Source organism: Musa acuminata, chromosome BXJ1-10, assembly GCF_036884655.1.
Source record: "Musa acuminata AAA Group cultivar baxijiao chromosome BXJ1-10, Cavendish_Baxijiao_AAA, whole genome shotgun sequence".
In the NCBI taxonomy this organism is placed as follows: Eukaryota; Viridiplantae; Streptophyta; class Magnoliopsida; order Zingiberales; family Musaceae; genus Musa; species Musa acuminata.
In genome coordinates this window covers 6,785,044-6,803,652 of record NC_088336.1, presented here as the reverse complement: position 1 = coordinate 6,803,652, position 18,609 = coordinate 6,785,044, and the positions used below count along the sequence as shown (strand labels likewise).

At 39.1% G+C, this 18,609-nt stretch overlaps 1 protein-coding gene across 1 annotated transcript; it reads left to right on the top strand.

The window, feature by feature from the left end:
• Positions 1-3,640: 3,640 nt before the first annotated feature.
• Positions 3,641-4,228, top strand: LOC135595109 (pectinesterase inhibitor-like). Its single transcript, XM_065085626.1, has one exon. It carries the CDS (start codon positions 3,641-3,643, stop codon positions 4,226-4,228), a length of 588 nt encoding a protein of 195 aa, XP_064941698.1.
• The last annotated feature ends 14,381 nt before the right edge of the window (positions 4,229-18,609 follow it).

The following is an 18,609-nucleotide window of genomic DNA, read 5'->3' as shown; positions in this document are numbered from 1 at the left end:
ACGGTAAATATGAATATAGGTAATTACTATGGGGCGATTTGTGGTAAGTGTGGGAGAAGAAGACCGGTCCCTTATTCTTTTTCAAGGGATGGTTGCCCTCAGCTAGTTGAATTCTGACAATTGAGCACCCGGCTTTAGATCTTGTTCCTATAGTAGCTGATGATCTTATTCCTCTATTAATTGAGTTCCCAAACACAGGACTTGCTCATAACTCCCTAGTGGTCGTTATTCGTTGCTGCCGCCATGAAGACAGGACTCCGGAATAAATAGTTATAGCTCGTTTATTACTTGTTATGCGTTTGTAGTCATTGCTTGGCTAGTTGCCTTTGTAGTAGTGTCTTGGCCCAGTTGAATCCCTAGTTACTGTTCTCAAGTCAGCTGCAGTGATAGTACTCAACTCCTGTTTGATCGAAGCCTTTAACTAGAAATACCAACGCATGTTGTTTCGCACACCCAAGTCAACCGATTGAGAGAGATAGGCCAGGCCCATGCTTTGCTATCCTTAGTTTGGATTTCTATAAGGGTTTCCCTTGAAAGCGCTACAATGGCAGGTTCTGAAATACATGAAAATTGGATGAATGTGAACGAGATCCCATATGGAGCAGGAATTCCCTTTTGTTTTTTTATGTGATGCTTCTTATTTAGAGTTATTAAAAGACCAAGTTATCCATCCGCTTTTTAGATTATTTTCACTTTGGGCTTTTCTTCCTATTGAAAAGAGTCCGGTTTCAGTCCTTCACTCCCACTACTCATCCAGAACTATAGAAATAAAGTGATTCATAGAAAATGAAAGAGCGATTGATTTGATTGGACCTCACCACTTTGTAGAAAATCGTTATGAATATGTCAGCTACTTGTGACTCTATTGGTGAAATAGTCTCTCTCTCCAAAAAAGATGTTTTACCCACAAACAAGGTCTTAGGGAAGAGTATAATAATCATCCAATAAGAAGGGTTTCAATTTCATATACTTAAATGAATGATTTGAACACCTATTGATTATAACTACTGATTGCAGAGTGGATCATTCACGGACCTTTCAATTCATAGATGCGGATCTTAGACCTATACTATAAATAGAGGGAGATTATTGATACTTAGGGAAGTTACTTGTACAAAAAGAAACGAAGTGACTTTGACTTGTTTGTCCATAGCCTCAAGACCAATCAATCAAATATAGAGTAGTAACCGATCAAACACTAGGTTCCTCTGTTAAGAAACTAAATTATGTGACCTGGGCTCTTATTGGGCCATTAGTCTCTAGTTAAGTAAGGATCCTTGTCCTTGGATACAAGCTCTAAGACAAATAGTATAGTACGAATAAAGGACATGAATTGAATAAATGAACTAAGCATCCTAAAACCTTATTGCCTTGAGTGTGAGTTGAGTCCGATAAAATGAACTTAGTAGTTCGACTCTCAATCTGCCTTTAGAGAGTTAGGTTTGGGTTTACTATTCCCATCTTTGATCCTTACTTGTTAGTTAAAGAATCCCACTTACTACTTATATGAACTAAGGACTAATACTTATTCTGTTCTACTCACTCATACACGCTAGGCACCTAGCAAGACAAAACAACTATTACTTATCAAAGGAATAACTAAGAATAAGGAATTGAACTGAGAATGCAGAAGTTGACTCATTAGTAAAAGAATGAAATTACTCCTATAGGAATGGTAACTGCCGGGTCTTAAGCTAGAGCGTGCATGGGAATTGGAGAAACACCGCAGGGAATGAGATAATAAAGTCAGGATACCCGGTCGAGAGCTATAAGGCCATAAGAGTTAGCTTGGGATCTAGGCAAGGCAAGGAAGACTCACAGACAAGAGCGAGAGACTAAATCTAAGCATCCGTATACGCGATCAAGAGTAGGAGTTATAGAAGAATAAAGAGCATAGGAATGAGAGACATCGTAGTAAGAATATAGTAGTTAGCGTAGGCAGCCTCAAGGTGGAGGAAGTTAGTTTGAATGACAAGGTAGCCTGTTTGCTAGCAACTCTATTTTAGAAGGCAATAGTCGATTCTTTTTTCACAAAGCAAGTAAGGCTCCGGATCGTTAGTCATAGAATAGGAAAAGGGGATTTCAGGCTTCAAAGTGGCTATGACAGCATTGGGAGCAGTAGTAAGGTTCTCGATAGCATTAGTTTTCGTTTTCTATATTCAATGGGGGAGTCAGGATGCTCTAAGGGTAGTAAGGATGATAGCCGAGATATTTAGAATGAGAGAAGGGAGTCTAAGGCTTATAGAAAGGAATACTCGATTTAAAGATAGGCGGGGGCAGGCTAACTCTCGAACTAAGGAAGTAAGGTAAGGAGGGTAGGTTAGGAGACAGTCGCAGTAGTCTGTTTGTCAGTAGAAGCTAAAGAATTGCTTGTTCCTGTTATTGTTTAAGAAGCCGTGTGAAAGTCATTAACTCAAGGCATAAGATGGAAAGTCAACTAAAGAATCAACGGTTAACAAGTCCACAGCAAATGGAATCAGAGGTCTTGCATTTCAATTCCCTTTAGACCTTATTTTAAGTTTTTATATTTTTTTACTAATATGATTATAAAATTATAGTAAATTTAATTTAGTCTAATTTAGTTTGATAAAGATAATATTTATGTCAAAACTTATCCTTCAATCTCACTTATGTATCTCAATATTTTTAGTATAACACTCTTCTTTGATTTATATTTTTATATAATTTTTTATTATACTATTTATGCCTAAATAACTTATTATCCACTATATTCCCGATGTTTAAAACTTAAACTTTCTTACTTTAATCATGATTAAATTATTTAAGTCTTAAGATTCAGTTAAGACCTATTATAATTCAATTGTCACTTTTAGTCACCATATACATTATATGCTTATTATCATAACTTAATTTCATATTCAACTATGCTAATACATTTTGTCTTGTTGCACTAAAGGACTATGCTTTCTTAAAAATATACTTAAAAGTAGATATTGATGTTTCTATATGCTTAACCAAATTTTCATTGAATATTATGAACAACATAATTTTGAAAGTATATATTTTAATTAAAATATAAATAAATTATTTATCATATTTATAAAGCATAGATATGATGAATCATCTCACTAAATGAGGATAATATATAAATTATTTTTATTTTTATTACTATATTAATTGTAATTCAACGTGCATGACACTACAAGACGTCACTTTCATCATATATGAAATCAAGAAAAAAGAAATAGGAAAATATGTTAAAAAATAAAAGGGATTTTTCAGATAATTCGCCCAAGAATTAATTAATCTCCTCTAGTCGCCGAATTGATATCCGCATTGGATGAACAACTCGAGCAACTGATCAACACTCCGCAGAGGAAGCTTCAAAACTGTGGATTTTGAATCATGACGCCAATCTACAGTGTCTTGTCTTCTTATTATTCTTAAATTTGGTTTGCTGTATTGGTTCCTCTTCTCGTGAATGCGTCCTCTCGGAGTCTCCCGACCTCCACAAGCTCAATCATTACGCCGAAACGACAACACTCCGAGCACTGTATATTGGCAAAGATAAGAGACTGGAAGCAGATGATGCCAGGCTCGATCCCCTCGAGACAAAGCTAATAATTCTTGTGGGCGTTGTGTTCACGGGGGAAAGAAGATAATACTTGCGAGGTCGGTCATGGCACCGGATCGGGTGACGCTGCGAATGGAGATGGACACTCGCCGAGGTTGTTCCTCTCTCTCCCTCTCTCGCCTCCTCACAATCACCTTCACCTTCATGGCTGCCTCGGGACTCCCAGACAATTCCGATGACCTGATCGCTGCGACGTGCAACCGCACGCCGTACTTAGACGTCTGCATGTCCACCCTCACGTCCCGCCGCGGAAGCCGCAGCGCCGACCTGCACGGGCTCGCCGCCATCTCGCTCGATGCCTGCATCGCCCACGCCAAGGCGACGTTGTCGTACGCGAGGGGCTTGAGCAGGCACGACGGCATTGCCAACGACACCTACGCGTCCGGGTGCCTCGCTGACTGCCTGGAGGAGTACGGCGAAGCGGTGGACGATCTGCACGAGTCCGCGGGTGCGCTGCGGCGAGGGTCGTACGACACGGTGAACGTGCTGTTGGCCGGTGCCATGACCAACTCGGACACCTGCGAGAGCGGGTTCGGGGAGAAGCCGGGTCTGCGGTCGCCGTTGACGGAGAGAAACCAGTACTTCGGCAAGCTCTGCAGCAACTCCATTGCGATCACCGGTCTTCTTGGTTGACCTCTTTGGCTGTGCCTTCCAAATTGTATGGTTTCATCGGTGTGTTGCTTGTGAAGTACAGAATTGATGGAGTTGATGAAGGCATTTCGAGCTTAAAATTTCAGTCTATACTGCTAGCAATCTAAAAGTTGACAGTAAAGCTAACAATAAACGTTTAATTCTATAGCATTTACCCCAGAAATAAACTCCATTAAAATTATAACCAGTTCGAGAATAGTAAAAAAAGCAAAAACATGGAGAAGTGATAACAAACGAAAAATATGAGAGAAACTAAACTTAAATAATTTATATATTATGATATGTATATGAATTGATGGCAAGTAAGCTCAATGTAGCACAACTCACCGTCGCGGTTTACAGCTACATTGCACGAGTTTAGAGTACCATTGGATGTTTACCGGTCTTTTTTGGGCTTAATTTGACCCTCTTTGGGTCTTGAAATAAATCCTACGTGACACTCAAGTTGCACAAAGTTGGTTCATAATCTCCTGATTTCATCTATAAATAATGAAAATTATTGATTTAAGGAGTACAATCATGTTATCAATTAATTAATAAAACGATGTTATCCACCATTATGTTGAGCGAAAAAATATAAAATATAAACAAAATCTAAAATATCGGCAAATATTCTGTATTAGAATGAATTTTAAAGATCAGCGATGAATATATATATATATATATATATATATATTCAATTCAAAATTTTAAATTATAAAACTGTCAAACGAACTCTATTATATCTTTTGACTTTTATCAAACACGTGTATACTTTTAATTTGATTTCAATGGTCATTTATTTTAATGGATATGATATGATTGTTGAATCTCGGATTTTGATGATGACGTCAATTGTCATTTGTTATCTAATCCATATGTTGAGATAAGTGTACAGGATTAACTACGATGAAAGTAAGACATGCAGTAGGAGTTGCGCCGGAGTCGAGACTATGATCACGGTGGGAGTTCGAGAGTTCGACGAAAGTCCGGACGGTCGTTGAAGGTTCTGCGGGAACAAATCCGAGAAGTCTAGGAGCATGCCAAAAGAAGCTCGTCGGAACTCGCCAAGTGGATCGTCGCAAGTCCAGAAGTTTGCCGGAAGTCCGTAGGAGCATCACCGAGGGTTCATTGGATGATTGACGGGAGTTCGCCGGAAGCTCGCTGGAAGAAACGATTGATGCACCGGAGCAAGTTGCAGTAAATGTCTTAAGAAAAATTGTAGTTAGCACGATTATTAAGTTAGAAATGGGAGGTGATCCCAGTAACTTAATCTTGGGGCAATTGGGCCTTGATAGACCCAAATCGGGCCGAATGGATCAGCCCATTCGAACCCAGATTTCTTGGCCAGAGGTGGCACCGCTTGGGTCGGCGGTGGCACCGCCCAGGGCTCAGTCTCCGAGCTCTGGCTGGGCGGTGCAACTGCCTCTGACAGAGGTGCAACCGCCCTAGTCAAGCAGTGGCACCGCCTGAGCTCGGTCTCCGAGCTCTAGCAGGAGGTGCAACCGCCCCTAACAGGAGGTGGCACCGCATAGAGGCTCAGTCTTCGAGCTCTGCCAGGCGGTGCAACCGCCAGACCCCGAAATTCCGGGAATTGATAGTTTTGAGCTCGAAATTTAAATTGGGTTGGGGCCTATAAATACCCCACCCTTTCAGCAATTGACAGTGTTGTATGAGTTAGAAGTTCTCCTCCCTCTTTTCTTCCAAGTTTTGATCTTTCAAGAGAGGAGAGAAAATTCTGTAACGGTTGTCTCCTAAGCCCATCAAAAGGGTGGTTGGCCTTCGCCTATTGAAGGAAGGCCTCTAGTGGACATCGGTGACCTCGTCGGTGGAGGAAGCCAGAAGTGGATGTAGGTCAAGATTGACCGAACCACTCTAAAATTGCGGTGCTCTCTGGTTTGCATTTACTTTGAGTATATTATCTTTACTGCAAACCTCCTCAATAGCTTATTGCCTTCTGCACATTTATGATCGTGTTTCAAAGTTCAGTATTTTCCGAATCGACGTTTAGACGTAAATCAGTTTTATCGTACGAATATCATATTTCAGTTTACGCTTATATTCTAATTTCCATCATAACTGCAAACTGCCTTCATAGACTTGCTTTAACTGCATCCTGCTTGATCACAAGTTAAAGTGATTTACGAATCGACTTTTCTACTGAAATCACTCTTATCGTACGAACGCAGTTTTAATCGTCGAAAGTTTTCCGCTGCACTAATTCACCCCCCCCACCCCCCCTCTTAGTGCTCTTGATCCTAACAATTGGTATTAGAGCGGGGTTAACTCTCAAATGGATTAAAACCTAAGAGAGATGGCATACGTCGGAAACCAAGAGGGCCATTCTATTACACGTCCACCCATGTTCAATGGGACGAACTACACCTATTGGAAGACCCGAATAAGGATCTTCCTTATTTCAATGGACTTTGAACTTTGGAATGAATTGGAGAAGAAGACTTTCACTCTTAATGCAAAGGCTATGAATGCCTTATTTTGTGTGCTTGATAAAAATGAGTCTAATCGTGTTTCGATTTGTGAAACTGGATTTGATATTTGGCATACACTCGAAATGACTCACGAAGGCACAAGTAGAGTGAAAGAGTCAAAAATCAATCTTTTGATACACTCTTTCGAACTTTTCCGAATGAAACCGAGCGAGACTATTGGCGACAAATACACCTGTTTCACGGATGTCGTCAATGGTCTAAAAGGACTCGGCAAAAGTTTTTCGGATTTTGAGCTCGTAAATAAGATTCTAAGATCTCTTCCTAAGAGTTGGGACCCTAAAGTCACTGCTATTCAAGAGGCTAAAGATTTAAACAACTTCCCTCTTGAAGAACTAATCGGGTCATTAATGACCTATGAAATGACATGCAAGGCTCATGAAGAGCAAGAAGACATCCTTCCAAAGAACAGGAAGGATATTGTTGAATCTCGTATTTTGATGATGAAACTACTTGATATATATTTATGATTTAATCTGTGTTTTGAGTGATGCAGGGTGCTTCGATCAGGATGAGACAATTAAAGCAGGAACATCATGTTGTGCCGGAGGAACATGTCAGAAGATTGGACGTCGGGCCGGTGGATCGGTCGACGTATCGACAGAAGGCTTCGGGTCGTGGACTCGGGCATCGGGCCAAGAAGAGCGGGTATTGTGCTAAGGATATCGGAGTTGCGGAGTCAACTGGCCGATTGGGCAATAGGCTGCAGGAAAGGATGATGCGCCGAAGAATCGGACGAAGCGTCGAGGGACCAATGACATGCCGGACAACTTGGTTAATTGCTTAGGATTAATTGTCTCGATCGAAGTTTTTGTTATTGTGTGTGCAGGATTAACTACGATGAAAGCTAGACAAGCAGCAGGAGTTACGCCGGAGTCAAGTTCATGATCACGTTGGGAGTTCGAGAGTTCGACGGAAGTTCGGACGGTCGTCGGAGGTTCTGCGAGAACAGATCCGAGAAGTCCAGAAGCTTGCCAAGCGAAGCTCGTCGGAACTCGCCAAGTGGATCGTCGCAAAGTCCAGGAGTTTGCCGGAAGTCCACAGGAGCATCACCGAGGGTTCATCGGATGATCGACGGAAGTTCGCCGGAAACTCGCCGGAAGAAGCGATTGACGCACCGAAGCAAAGCTGCAGAAATTGTCTTAGATCTAATCGTAGTTAGCACGTTGATTAAGTTGGAAAATGGGAGGTGATCCCATTAGCTTAATCTTGGGGCAATTGGGCCCCTGAAAGACTGAAATTGGGCCGAATGGAGCTAACCATTCGGACCCTGATTGCACCAGGAGGTGCAACCGCCTAGGCCAGGAGGTGACACCGCCTGGGCTAAGCCTCCCAGCGAGACTGGGTGGTGCAACCGCCCCAGCCAGGAGGTGGCACCGCCTGAGCTCAGTCTTCGAGCTAGACTGGGCGGTGCAACCTCCCTGACAAAGAGGTGGCACCGCTTGAGCTCAGTCTTTAAGCTCTGGCAAAGAGGTGCAACCGCCTAGGGCTCAGTCTCTGAGCCAGACTCAGGAGGTGCAACCGCCCCTGACATAGAGGTGCAACCGCCTGGGCTCAGTCTTCGAGCTCTGCCAAGCGGTGCAACCTCTCCAGTCAGGAGGTGCAACCGCCTGATCCCGGAATTCTGGGATTTGATCGTTTTGAGCTCCAAATTTGAATTGGGTTGGGGCCTATAAATACCCCACCCATTCAGCACTGAAAGCACAGAACACACACTCGAAATCTTGCTATCTTTCTGTGTTTCTTAGAGCTCAAAACTGCTAGTTCTCCTCTTTCTATTCTTCAAGTTTGAGTTGTAAAGAGAGGAGAGAAAACTTCTGTAAGGGTTGTCTCCTAAGCCCGCCAAAAGGAGTGAATCTGTAAGAGGGTGGTTGGCCTTCGCCTATTGAAGGAAGGTCTCTAGTTGACGTCGGTGACCTCGTCGGTGGAGGAAGCCAAAAGTGGAGTAGGTCAAGACTGACCGAACCACTCTAAATCTCTGGTTTGCGTTTATTTTGAGCACTTTATCATTACTGCAAACCTCCTTCATAGCTACTGCTCTCTGCGCCTTTACGAACAAGTTTCTAAGTGCTGATCTTTCCGAATCAGCATTCAGACGTAAATCGGTGTTTTCATACATTACAGTTTACGTTTACGTTTTGATTCTGCAAAACTGTCTTCTGTGCTTTTACGAACGAAGTTTCTAAGTTCAGATTCCTATAAAACTGTGTTTTAGACATAAACTACTTTTAAACGTAAAACTACGTTTAGACGTAAAACTGCGTTTAGACGCAAACTGCGTTTAGACGTAAAACTACGTTTAGACGTAAAACTGCGTTTAGACGCAAACTGCGTTTAGACGTAAAACTACGTTTAGACGTAAAACTGTGTTTAGACGTAAAACTGCGTTTAGACACAAACTGCACTGCGCTTAGACGCAATCTGATCTTAGACGCAAACTGCACTTAAACGCAAACTGCGCTAAACTACGCTTAGACGCAATCTGCATTTAGATGCAAACTGCGTAAACTACGCTTAGACGTAAACTGTGTTTAGGCATAAACTGTACTTAATCATAAGTATTCTTAGAATCGGCTTTTGCATCAAAATAGTTTTTATCAAACGAACGCAGCTTTCGTTTTTGATCGCTGAAAGATTTCCGTTGCACTAATTCACCCCCCCCCCCCTCTTAGTGCTCTTGATCCTAACATTTGGTATCAGAGCGGGGTATTTCTCATTTCGGATTTACACCCGAGAGAAATGGCTCTTCAAGAGGGCTTATCGGTCTTTCGTCGACCGTTCTTTAACGGATTGGACTACACTTATTGGAAAACTCGAATAAGAGTTTTCTTGATCTCTCTAAATCTAGATTTATGGAATATCGTTGAAAACGGTTTTCAACTTCCCTCTAAACCGATGAACGAATGGTCGGATTTAGAGAAGAAGTATTTTTCTTTAAACGCAAAGGCTATGAATGCCTTATTTTGCGCTTTGGACAAAAATGAGTTCAATCGGGTTTCTTTGTGCGAAACGGCTTTCGATATTTGGCGCACTCTTGAAATCACGCACGAGGGAACTAGTAGAGTCAAAGACTCGAAAGTTAATATTTTACTGCATGATTTCAAGCTTTTTTATATGAAACCAAGCGAAACCGTTGTTGACATGTACACCCGTTTTACGGATGTCGTCAATGGTTTAAAATCACTTGGTAAAAGCTTTTCGGACTTTGAACTCGTTAACAAAGTTTTGCGCTCACTTTCTAAAACTTGGGATTCAAAAGTAACTGCTATTCAAGAATCGAAAAACTTGAACCAATTTCCACTTGAAGAACTAATTGGTTCATTGATCACATATGAAATGACGTGCAATGCACATGAAGAACTTGAGAACCACCTTCCAAAGAACAGGAAGGATTTGGGACATAGAACATTTGAAGATCACTCGAGCATAAGCTCAAGTGATGGTGAACTTAAACTACAAATGAAACAAAAATTAAAAAGTAAAAAGAACGGAACTACTTGCTTTGAACGCAAGAAGAAGAACAAAAATTGGGATGAATCGAGCTCCTCCGAAGACGAGGAGAAAATCAACAAAGGCGGGGTGGCAAACTACGCCTTTACGCCTTTCAACGCTGAGGTAATCAAAATGCCTCTAATTTACTTCGAAATTACATGATGCTTTTCATGATGCATTTTTCCTTTTCTTTAAATTTTCTTGAAAATTACATTTTTAATAATTTAATAATGAAAATGCAAAAATATGATCATGCCTGTAATTTTGAAAATGATAATGAAAATTGCATGTCTTATGTTAATGCAAGATAGAAATCTAATGATTGTACACCTAGTGAGATTAATCTTATTTATGTGCTTGAGAAGCAAGAATGTATATTTTGATGATGTTCATATTACTTTTCAATGACGATACATGGCTTTTGTCTGGAAGGCTTGATATCTTTCATTGTCTTTGTTTGTTAAATATGATGTATGGTTTTGACATAAGAATAAAGATTTGAGCATGCTATTATAAAGTCAATCATATAAATTAAAACTAAAGAAGTTTTAGGCATTTATAAGAATCATTCAAAATTATGTTCAATGAAACCTTGCTTAATGTTGCAATGAAAATATTAAAGTTTTGATACTATGATTTGACAATTTTATGCATGAGATTTTAAAGTTATACATGATGATTTTTGTGATTGATGGTTTTATGATGAAATTCATTTTACGATCCTAAACATGTTTTCATTTGACATAAATGAAAAGGCATGCTAACATGAAATCGATCACTTAAGATGAAACACTTAAAAAAGGGGAGAAATATATGAATTGATGCTATAAACACTATGCTATGATTATCCCATGCTTGCATCATCAAGAGATATATGAATTGATGCTATGATTGCCAAATTTGCATTATGCCATGTTTGCATCATGCGTTAATATATCAAGAACTTGTATCGTAATTTTACGCATTGATATCTTACCATGTGATGAAATGCTACAATTGATGAACACTTGAAATGTAATCCTCTATCTTATTGATTTTTCAATAAATCTATGCTTGTCATATATGAATTTATTGAATGTAATTTTGAGGATTTTCAGATTTGACAAATGCTTGATTCGTATTTACGACATAAGATACACTTTAAATATGAATCATGCTTCAATCAATGTTAAATGCCTCAATCATTTTCTATCTCTAGAGTTCTCGATTTTGATGAAATACAAGTGATAAATTCATTTATGATATCTTGTAAATCACTTGAATTATGAATGAGTTTTTTTTATGATGTGTTAAAAGAATCACTTAAAAAGAAAATGTTTTTCCCATCTTATCGAGATTAATGATTTCATGATATTGTGTGAATCTCGAAATTGATTTTGATGAAATAGTAATAACGTTATTCATGTTATGAATCTTAAAAATGATAATATGCTTCATGTGATAATATGAATACATGAAACACTTATGATATGATTTTTATACAATTCTATGTATTCATAAAATATTTATCTCATCATCCAATAACTCTTCTTGATATTCCTTATGAGATAAAATAAAATAATGCATGAAATACAAATGAGGAGTTAATGATCATGCATAATAGGATGTAATGAATTCTGACATTTAGATACCATCGTTTGAATATCTATGATCATGTTGCCAGAATGATATATCATGAATGCTTGAATATCATGTTTGATATGCTCATGATGATGATTGATTTTTCGGTATCATGCATAAAAAAATGAAATGTAATGTTAATGAATTTGTTCATTGAAACTATAATGATGCACAAATAAGAATGATTACTTACCTTTGTCATGATTTAGAAATTGATGTAAAGGGTTTTTCCCTTCTTTTTGACAATGACAAAGGGGGAGATAGATTGCTAGCACAATTCAAAAAAAAGGCAAAAATTACAAAAGAGAAGAAATTGCTATCTTGAACATCACCGATAATTGCTAGCTTGAAATGTCAAGAAAATGCAAAAACTTATTTATTTTCTTGCACATATAAAGAGAAGATGCAAATGTAACACTTGCCAAATTGTTTGCTTGCCTCATGTAAAACATTATCTCTTGCTAGTTTGGCATTTTGCTAGCTTGCACTTTGCAAAGAAAGCAAAAATGACATTTCTCAAAAGAGAAGAAAGAGCTTGTTATCTTGAACATCACAAGCTTGCCAAACAAAAATTTGCAAAAGTGCTATCTTGCCTATCTCAAGAAGCAAAACTTGCATATCGTAAAAATTTGCTAGCTTACAACTTGCATATTTCAAGAAGCAAGAGTTGCCTTCTTGAACATCTCTAAATTGCTAGCTTGTAAGTTCTAAAATGTTGCAACATTGCTAGCTTGCATAAAAGTGCTATCTTGTATGCTGTAAAACTTGCATATCTAAAACTTGATAGCTTGAATGTTCTAAGCATGATGTAACATTTGCTAAATTTTCTGGCTTCAAAACTGCATGATGATAAAACTTGATATTATGTTTTTCATGCATTGAGTTAAAACTTACATCACAAACACTTGATTGTGGTACTTCTCCTTTTTGTTGATGACAAAGGGGGAGAAGTATGTTGATGACATCACATGTTATGCATAAGTTTATGATGACATGTTGTTTGGATTTTTGAATCCAAGAAGTTTCTATCAATATGGCATATTGATAGGGGGAGTTTGTTTAAACTCTGGGAGTTAAGGTTAACTCCGTTTATGATGAATATTGCAATGACTTGAATTCAGTTTGAATTCAAGGTTCTATCAATATGGCATATTGATAGGGGGAGTTTGTTTAAACTCTGAGAGTTAAGGTTAACTCTGTTTATGATGACATGTTGCATAGATTTTTGAATCTAAAAGTTTCTATCAATATGGCATATTGATAGGGGGAGTTTGTTTAAACTCCGGGAGTTACGGTTAACTCCGTCATCAAGTAGTTGTCATCATCAAAAAGGGGGAGATTGTTGAATCTCGTATTTTGATGATGAAACTACTTGATATATATTTATGATTTAATCTGTGTTTTGAGTGAAGCAGGGTGCTTCGATCAGGATGAGACAATTAAAGCAGGAACATCATGTTGTGCCGGAGGAACATGTCAGAAGATTGGACGTCGGGCCGGTGGATCGGTCGACGTATCGACAGAAGGCTTCGGGTCGTGGACTCGGGCATCGGGCCAAGAAGAGCGGGTATTGTGCCAAGGATATCGGAGTTGCGGAGTCAACTGGCCGATTAGGCAATAGGCTGTAGAAAAGGACGATGCGCCGAAGAATCGGACGAAGCGTCGAGGGACCAATGACATGCCGGACAACTTGGTTAATTGCTTAGGATTAATTGTCTCGATCGAAGTTTTTGTTTTTGTATGTGCAGGATTAACTACGATGAAAGCTAGACAAGCAGCAGGAGTTGCGCTGGAGTCAAGTTCATGGTCACGTTGGGAGTTCGAGAGTTCGACGGAAGTTCGGACGGTCGTCGGAGGTTCTGCGAGAACAGATCCAAGAAGTCCAGAAGCTTGCCAAGCGAAGCTCGTCGGAACTCGCCAAGTGGATCGTCGCAAAGTCCAGGAGTTTTCCGGAAGTCCGCAGGAGCATCACCGAGGGTTCATCGGATGTTCGACGGAAGTTCGCCGGAAACTCGCCGGAAGAAGCGATTGACGCACCGAAGCAAAGCTGCAGAAATTGTCTTAGATCTAATCATAGTTAGCACGTTGATTAAGTTGGAAAATGGGAGGTGATCCCATTAGCTTAATCTTGGGGCAATTGGGCCCCTGAAAGACTGAAATTGGGCCGAATGGAGCTAACCATTCGGACCCTGATTGCACTAGGAGGTGCAACCGCCTAGGCCAGGAGGTGGCACCGCCTGGGCTAAGCCTCTCAGCGAGACTGGGCGGTGCAACCGCCCCAGCCAGGAGGTGGCACCGCCTAAGCTCAGTATTCGAGCTCTGGCAGAGAGGTGCAACCACCTCAGTCAAGAGGTGGCACCGCCTGGGGCTCAGTCTCCGAGCCAGACTCAGGAGGTGCAACCGCCCCTGACACAGAGGTGCAACCGCTTGGGCTCAGTCTTCGAGCTCTTCCAGGCGGTGCAACCTCTCCAGTCATGAGGTGCAACCGCCTGATCTCGGAATTTCGGGATTTGATCGTTTTGAGCTCCAAATTTGAATTGGGTTGGGGCCTATAAATACCCCACCCATTCAGCACTGAAAGCACAGAACACACACTCGAAATCTTGCTATCTTTCTGTGTTTCTTAGAGCTCAAAACTGCTAGTTCTCCTCTTTCTATTCTTCAAGTTTGAGTTGTAAAGAGAGGAGAGAAAACTTCTGTAAGGGTTGTCTCCTAAGCCCGCCAAAAGGAGTGAATCTGTAAGAGGGTGGTTGGCCTTCGCCTTTTGAAGGAAGGTCTCTAGTTGACGTCGGTGACCTCATCGGTGGAGAAAGCCAAAAGTGGAGTAGGTCAAGACTGACCGAACCACTCTAAATCTCTGGTTTGCGTTTATTTTGAGCACTTTATCATTACTGCAAACCTCCTACATAGCTACTGCTCTCTGCGCCTTTACGAACAAGTTTCTAAGTGCTGATCTTCCCGAATCTGCATTCAGACGTAAATCGGTGTTTTCATACATTACAGTTTACGTTTACGTTTTGATTATGCAAAACTGTCTTTTGCGCTTTTACGAACGAAGTTTCTAAGTTCAGATTCCTGTAAAACTGTGTTTTAGACGTAAACTACTTTTAAACGTAAAATTACGTTTAGACGTAAAACTGCGTTTAGACGTAAACTGCGTTTAGACGTAAAACTACGTTTAGACGTAAAACTGCGTTTAGACGCAAACTGCGTTTAGACGTAAAACTACGTTTAGACGTAAAATTGTGTTTAGACGTAAAACTGCGTTTAGACGCAAACTGCACTGCGCTTTGACGTAATCTGATCTTGGACGCAAACTGCGCTTAAACGCAAACTGCGCCAAACTGCGCTTAGATGCAATCTGCATTTAGACGCAAACTGCGTAAACTGCGCTTAGACGCAAACTGTGTTTAGACATAAACTGTACTTAATCATAAGTATTCTTAGAATAAGCTTTTGCATCAAAATAGTTTTTATCAAACGAACGCAGCTTTCGTTTTTAATCGCTGAAAGATTTCCGTTGCACTAATTCACCCCCCCCCCCCTCTTAGTGCTCTCGATCCTAACAGATATGGCACTTAGAACTTTAGATGACCACTTGAGAGAAAACTCAAGTAATGAGGACTGTGATGATAACTTGGCACTTCTAACAAGGAAATTCAAAAAAATCATTAAGAGAAACATGTTTAAAAATGATACAAAAAATAAACTTGAACCCAAAAAGGACCAAGTTATGTGCTACGAGTGCAAAAAGCCGGGACACTACAAAAGTGATTGTCCCTAAGCCAAGAAGAGAACATCAAAGAAAAAGACACTCAAAACAACGTGGGATGACTCGAGCACTTCTGAAGAAGAGGAGTCCAACATCGAGCAAGTTGCTCATTACGCCTTAATGGCCATCGGAGAGGAGGTAACAAATTTAATTGATGCAGATTTATCATTTGATAAGTTATTAAATGCCTTCCATGACTTATTTGATGAATGTAAAATTATTAGTAGAAAATACAAATTGCTAAAAAAGGAGCATGATAGTCTTACTTATAATTTCGATAAGTTAAAAACTGAATATCATGATAGTTTAGGTTCTTGTATAAAATGCCATGATCTAGAAACTATCCAAAAGGAAAACTTGCTACTTAAGGACACCTTGAAGAAATTCGAGGTTGGTAGAAAGTCTTTGAACATGATCCTTACAAACAAGGGTCACATTCCCAAAAGAAGTGGAATCGGATTTGTAAGAAATCCTCACCAAAATCCAACCACCTTCATAAAAGGCCCCATCCTACATGTTAGATACCAAAGCAAATGCAACTTTTGTTACAAACATGGACACAAAATGTATTATTGTCCATTCAAGAAAATTAGTTTGAACAAATTAATTTGGGTTCCTAAATGAACCATGATAAACTCTATGCAACATGACAAACAATGTAGATCAGTTTTTGAGGCACCCAAAAGTAAATGGGTACCTAAAAATTATCCTTTCTTGTAGAGGCATACACCATCACAAGCTAGGAGCAAGAGATGGTACATTGATAGTGGATGCTCAAGACATATGACCGGAGATCCATCTCAATTCTCTAAGCTCACTAGCATAGACGAAGGCTATATCACCTTCAGAGACAACAACAAGTGTAAAATCAATGGCAAAGGAACCATAGGTAACAAATCCAACTTCTTTATTGAAGATGTTTTGTTAGTTGATGGTTTAAAATATAACCTCTTGAGTATTAGTCAATTATGTGATAAAGGATATATCGTCAAATTCGAATCTAATGCTTGCATCATTGAAAAACCACACAAAAACACATCTATGATTGCATTAAAGCAGAATAACGTATACACCATTAACATCAATGATCTTTGCAATGAAGTATGTTTCTCAGTTTTGAATGAGGATGCTTGGTGTAGGCATGAGGGATTAGGTCATGCTAGCATGAAACTAATCACTCAAATATCATCCAAAGAACTTGTACGAGGAATTCCTCACATCAAGTTCATCAAAGATAATGTGTGTGATGCTTGTCAATTAGGAAAACAAATTAAGAGTAGTTTCAAATCTAAGAATCAAATAAGCACATCTAGGCCCTTACAATGAATCCATATGGACTTGTTCGGACCAATCTCTACATCAAGCCTAGGAGGTAGCAAATACGCCTTCGTCATTGTAGATGACTATAGTAGATACACATGGACTTATTTCTTGAAACACAAAAATGAATGCTTTAGATATTTCACCAAGTTTTGTAAACTTGTTCAAAATGAAAAGGGTTTTATGATTTCATCAATTCGAAGTGATCACGGTGGTAAATTTCAAAACCGTGATTTCCAAGAATTTTGTGAATCTAATGGATACAATCACAACTTCTCTACTCCAAGAAATCCTCAACAAAATGGAGTAGTAGAAAGAAAGAATAGAAATTTATAAGAAATGGCAAGAACCATGTTGAATGAACATAGCCTACCCAAATATTTTTGGGCCGAAGCCGTAAACACTGCATGCTATATTTTGAATAGAGTTTCAGTAAGACCCTTACTCACCAAAACTCCCTATGAGTTGTGGAACAATAAAAAACCCAATGTTTCATATTTTAAAGTTTTTGGGTGTAAGTGTTTTATCTTGAATAAAAAAGATGCTTTAGGAAATTTTGATGCTAAATCCGATGAAGGAATTTTTCTTGGTTATTCTTCAGTTTCTAAAGCTTTTCGTATCTTTAATAAAAGTACTTTAATTATTGAAGAATCCATTCATGTTGTTTTCAATGAGATTTCTGAAATCAAGAAAAACGATTTTGATGATGATGTTAACTTCGATTCTTTAAATTTAAATGAAACCCCTTCTCCAACTAGCAACTTGGATGCATCCACTTCCGAAACATCCTTACCCAAGGATTGGAAGTATGTAGATGCTCATCCTAAGGAGCTAATCTTAAGAGACACATCAAAGGGGGTTCGGACACATTCTTCTCTTAAAAATTTTTGTGCCAACGCCGCTTTTCTCTCCCAAATTGAACCTAAATGTATTGAGGAAGCCAAGAAAGATGATTCATGGATTATCACAATGCAAGATGAATTAAATCAATTTGAGAGAAATGAGGTATGAAAGATTGTTCCTAGGCCAAATGACCATTTAGTTATTGGTACTAAATGGGTATTTAGAAACAAGCAAGATGAATATGGTATCGTAGTTAGAAACAAGGCTAGATTAGTGGCCAAAGGTTTCAACCAAGAAGAAGGTATCGATTACGAAAAAACCTTCGCTCCTGTGGCTTGATTAGAAGCCATAAGGATGCTCCTTGCCTATGCTAGTAGTAATAATTTTAAGTTATTTCAAATGGATGTTAAAACTGCTTTTCTTAACGGATTTATTTCCGAAGAAGTTTATGTTGAACAACCTCCTGGATTTGAAAATAATAACCTCCCTAATCATATGTTTAAATTAACTAAAGCTCTCTATGGTTTAAAACAAGCCCCTAGGGCTTGGTATAAGAGACTTAGTTCTTTTCTTATTGAAAATAATTTCACAAAAGGCAAGGTTGATACTACATTGTTTATCAAGAATTTTTAAAATAATTTTCTCATTGTTCAGATTTATGTTGATGATATTATCTTAGGTTCTACAAATGAATCTCTTTGTGAATCTTTTGCTAAAACTATGAGTCTCGAATTTGAAATGAGTTTGATGGGAGAATTAACATTTTTCTTAGGCTTACAAATTAAGCAACTAAGCATGGCATCTTTATTAGTCAAACTAAATATGCTTTA

Coding starts and splice junctions, on each gene's coding strand:
- LOC135595109 (XM_065085626.1), top strand. CDS start 3,641: ATGGCACCGGATCGGGTGACGCTGCGAATGGAGATGGACACTCGCCGA.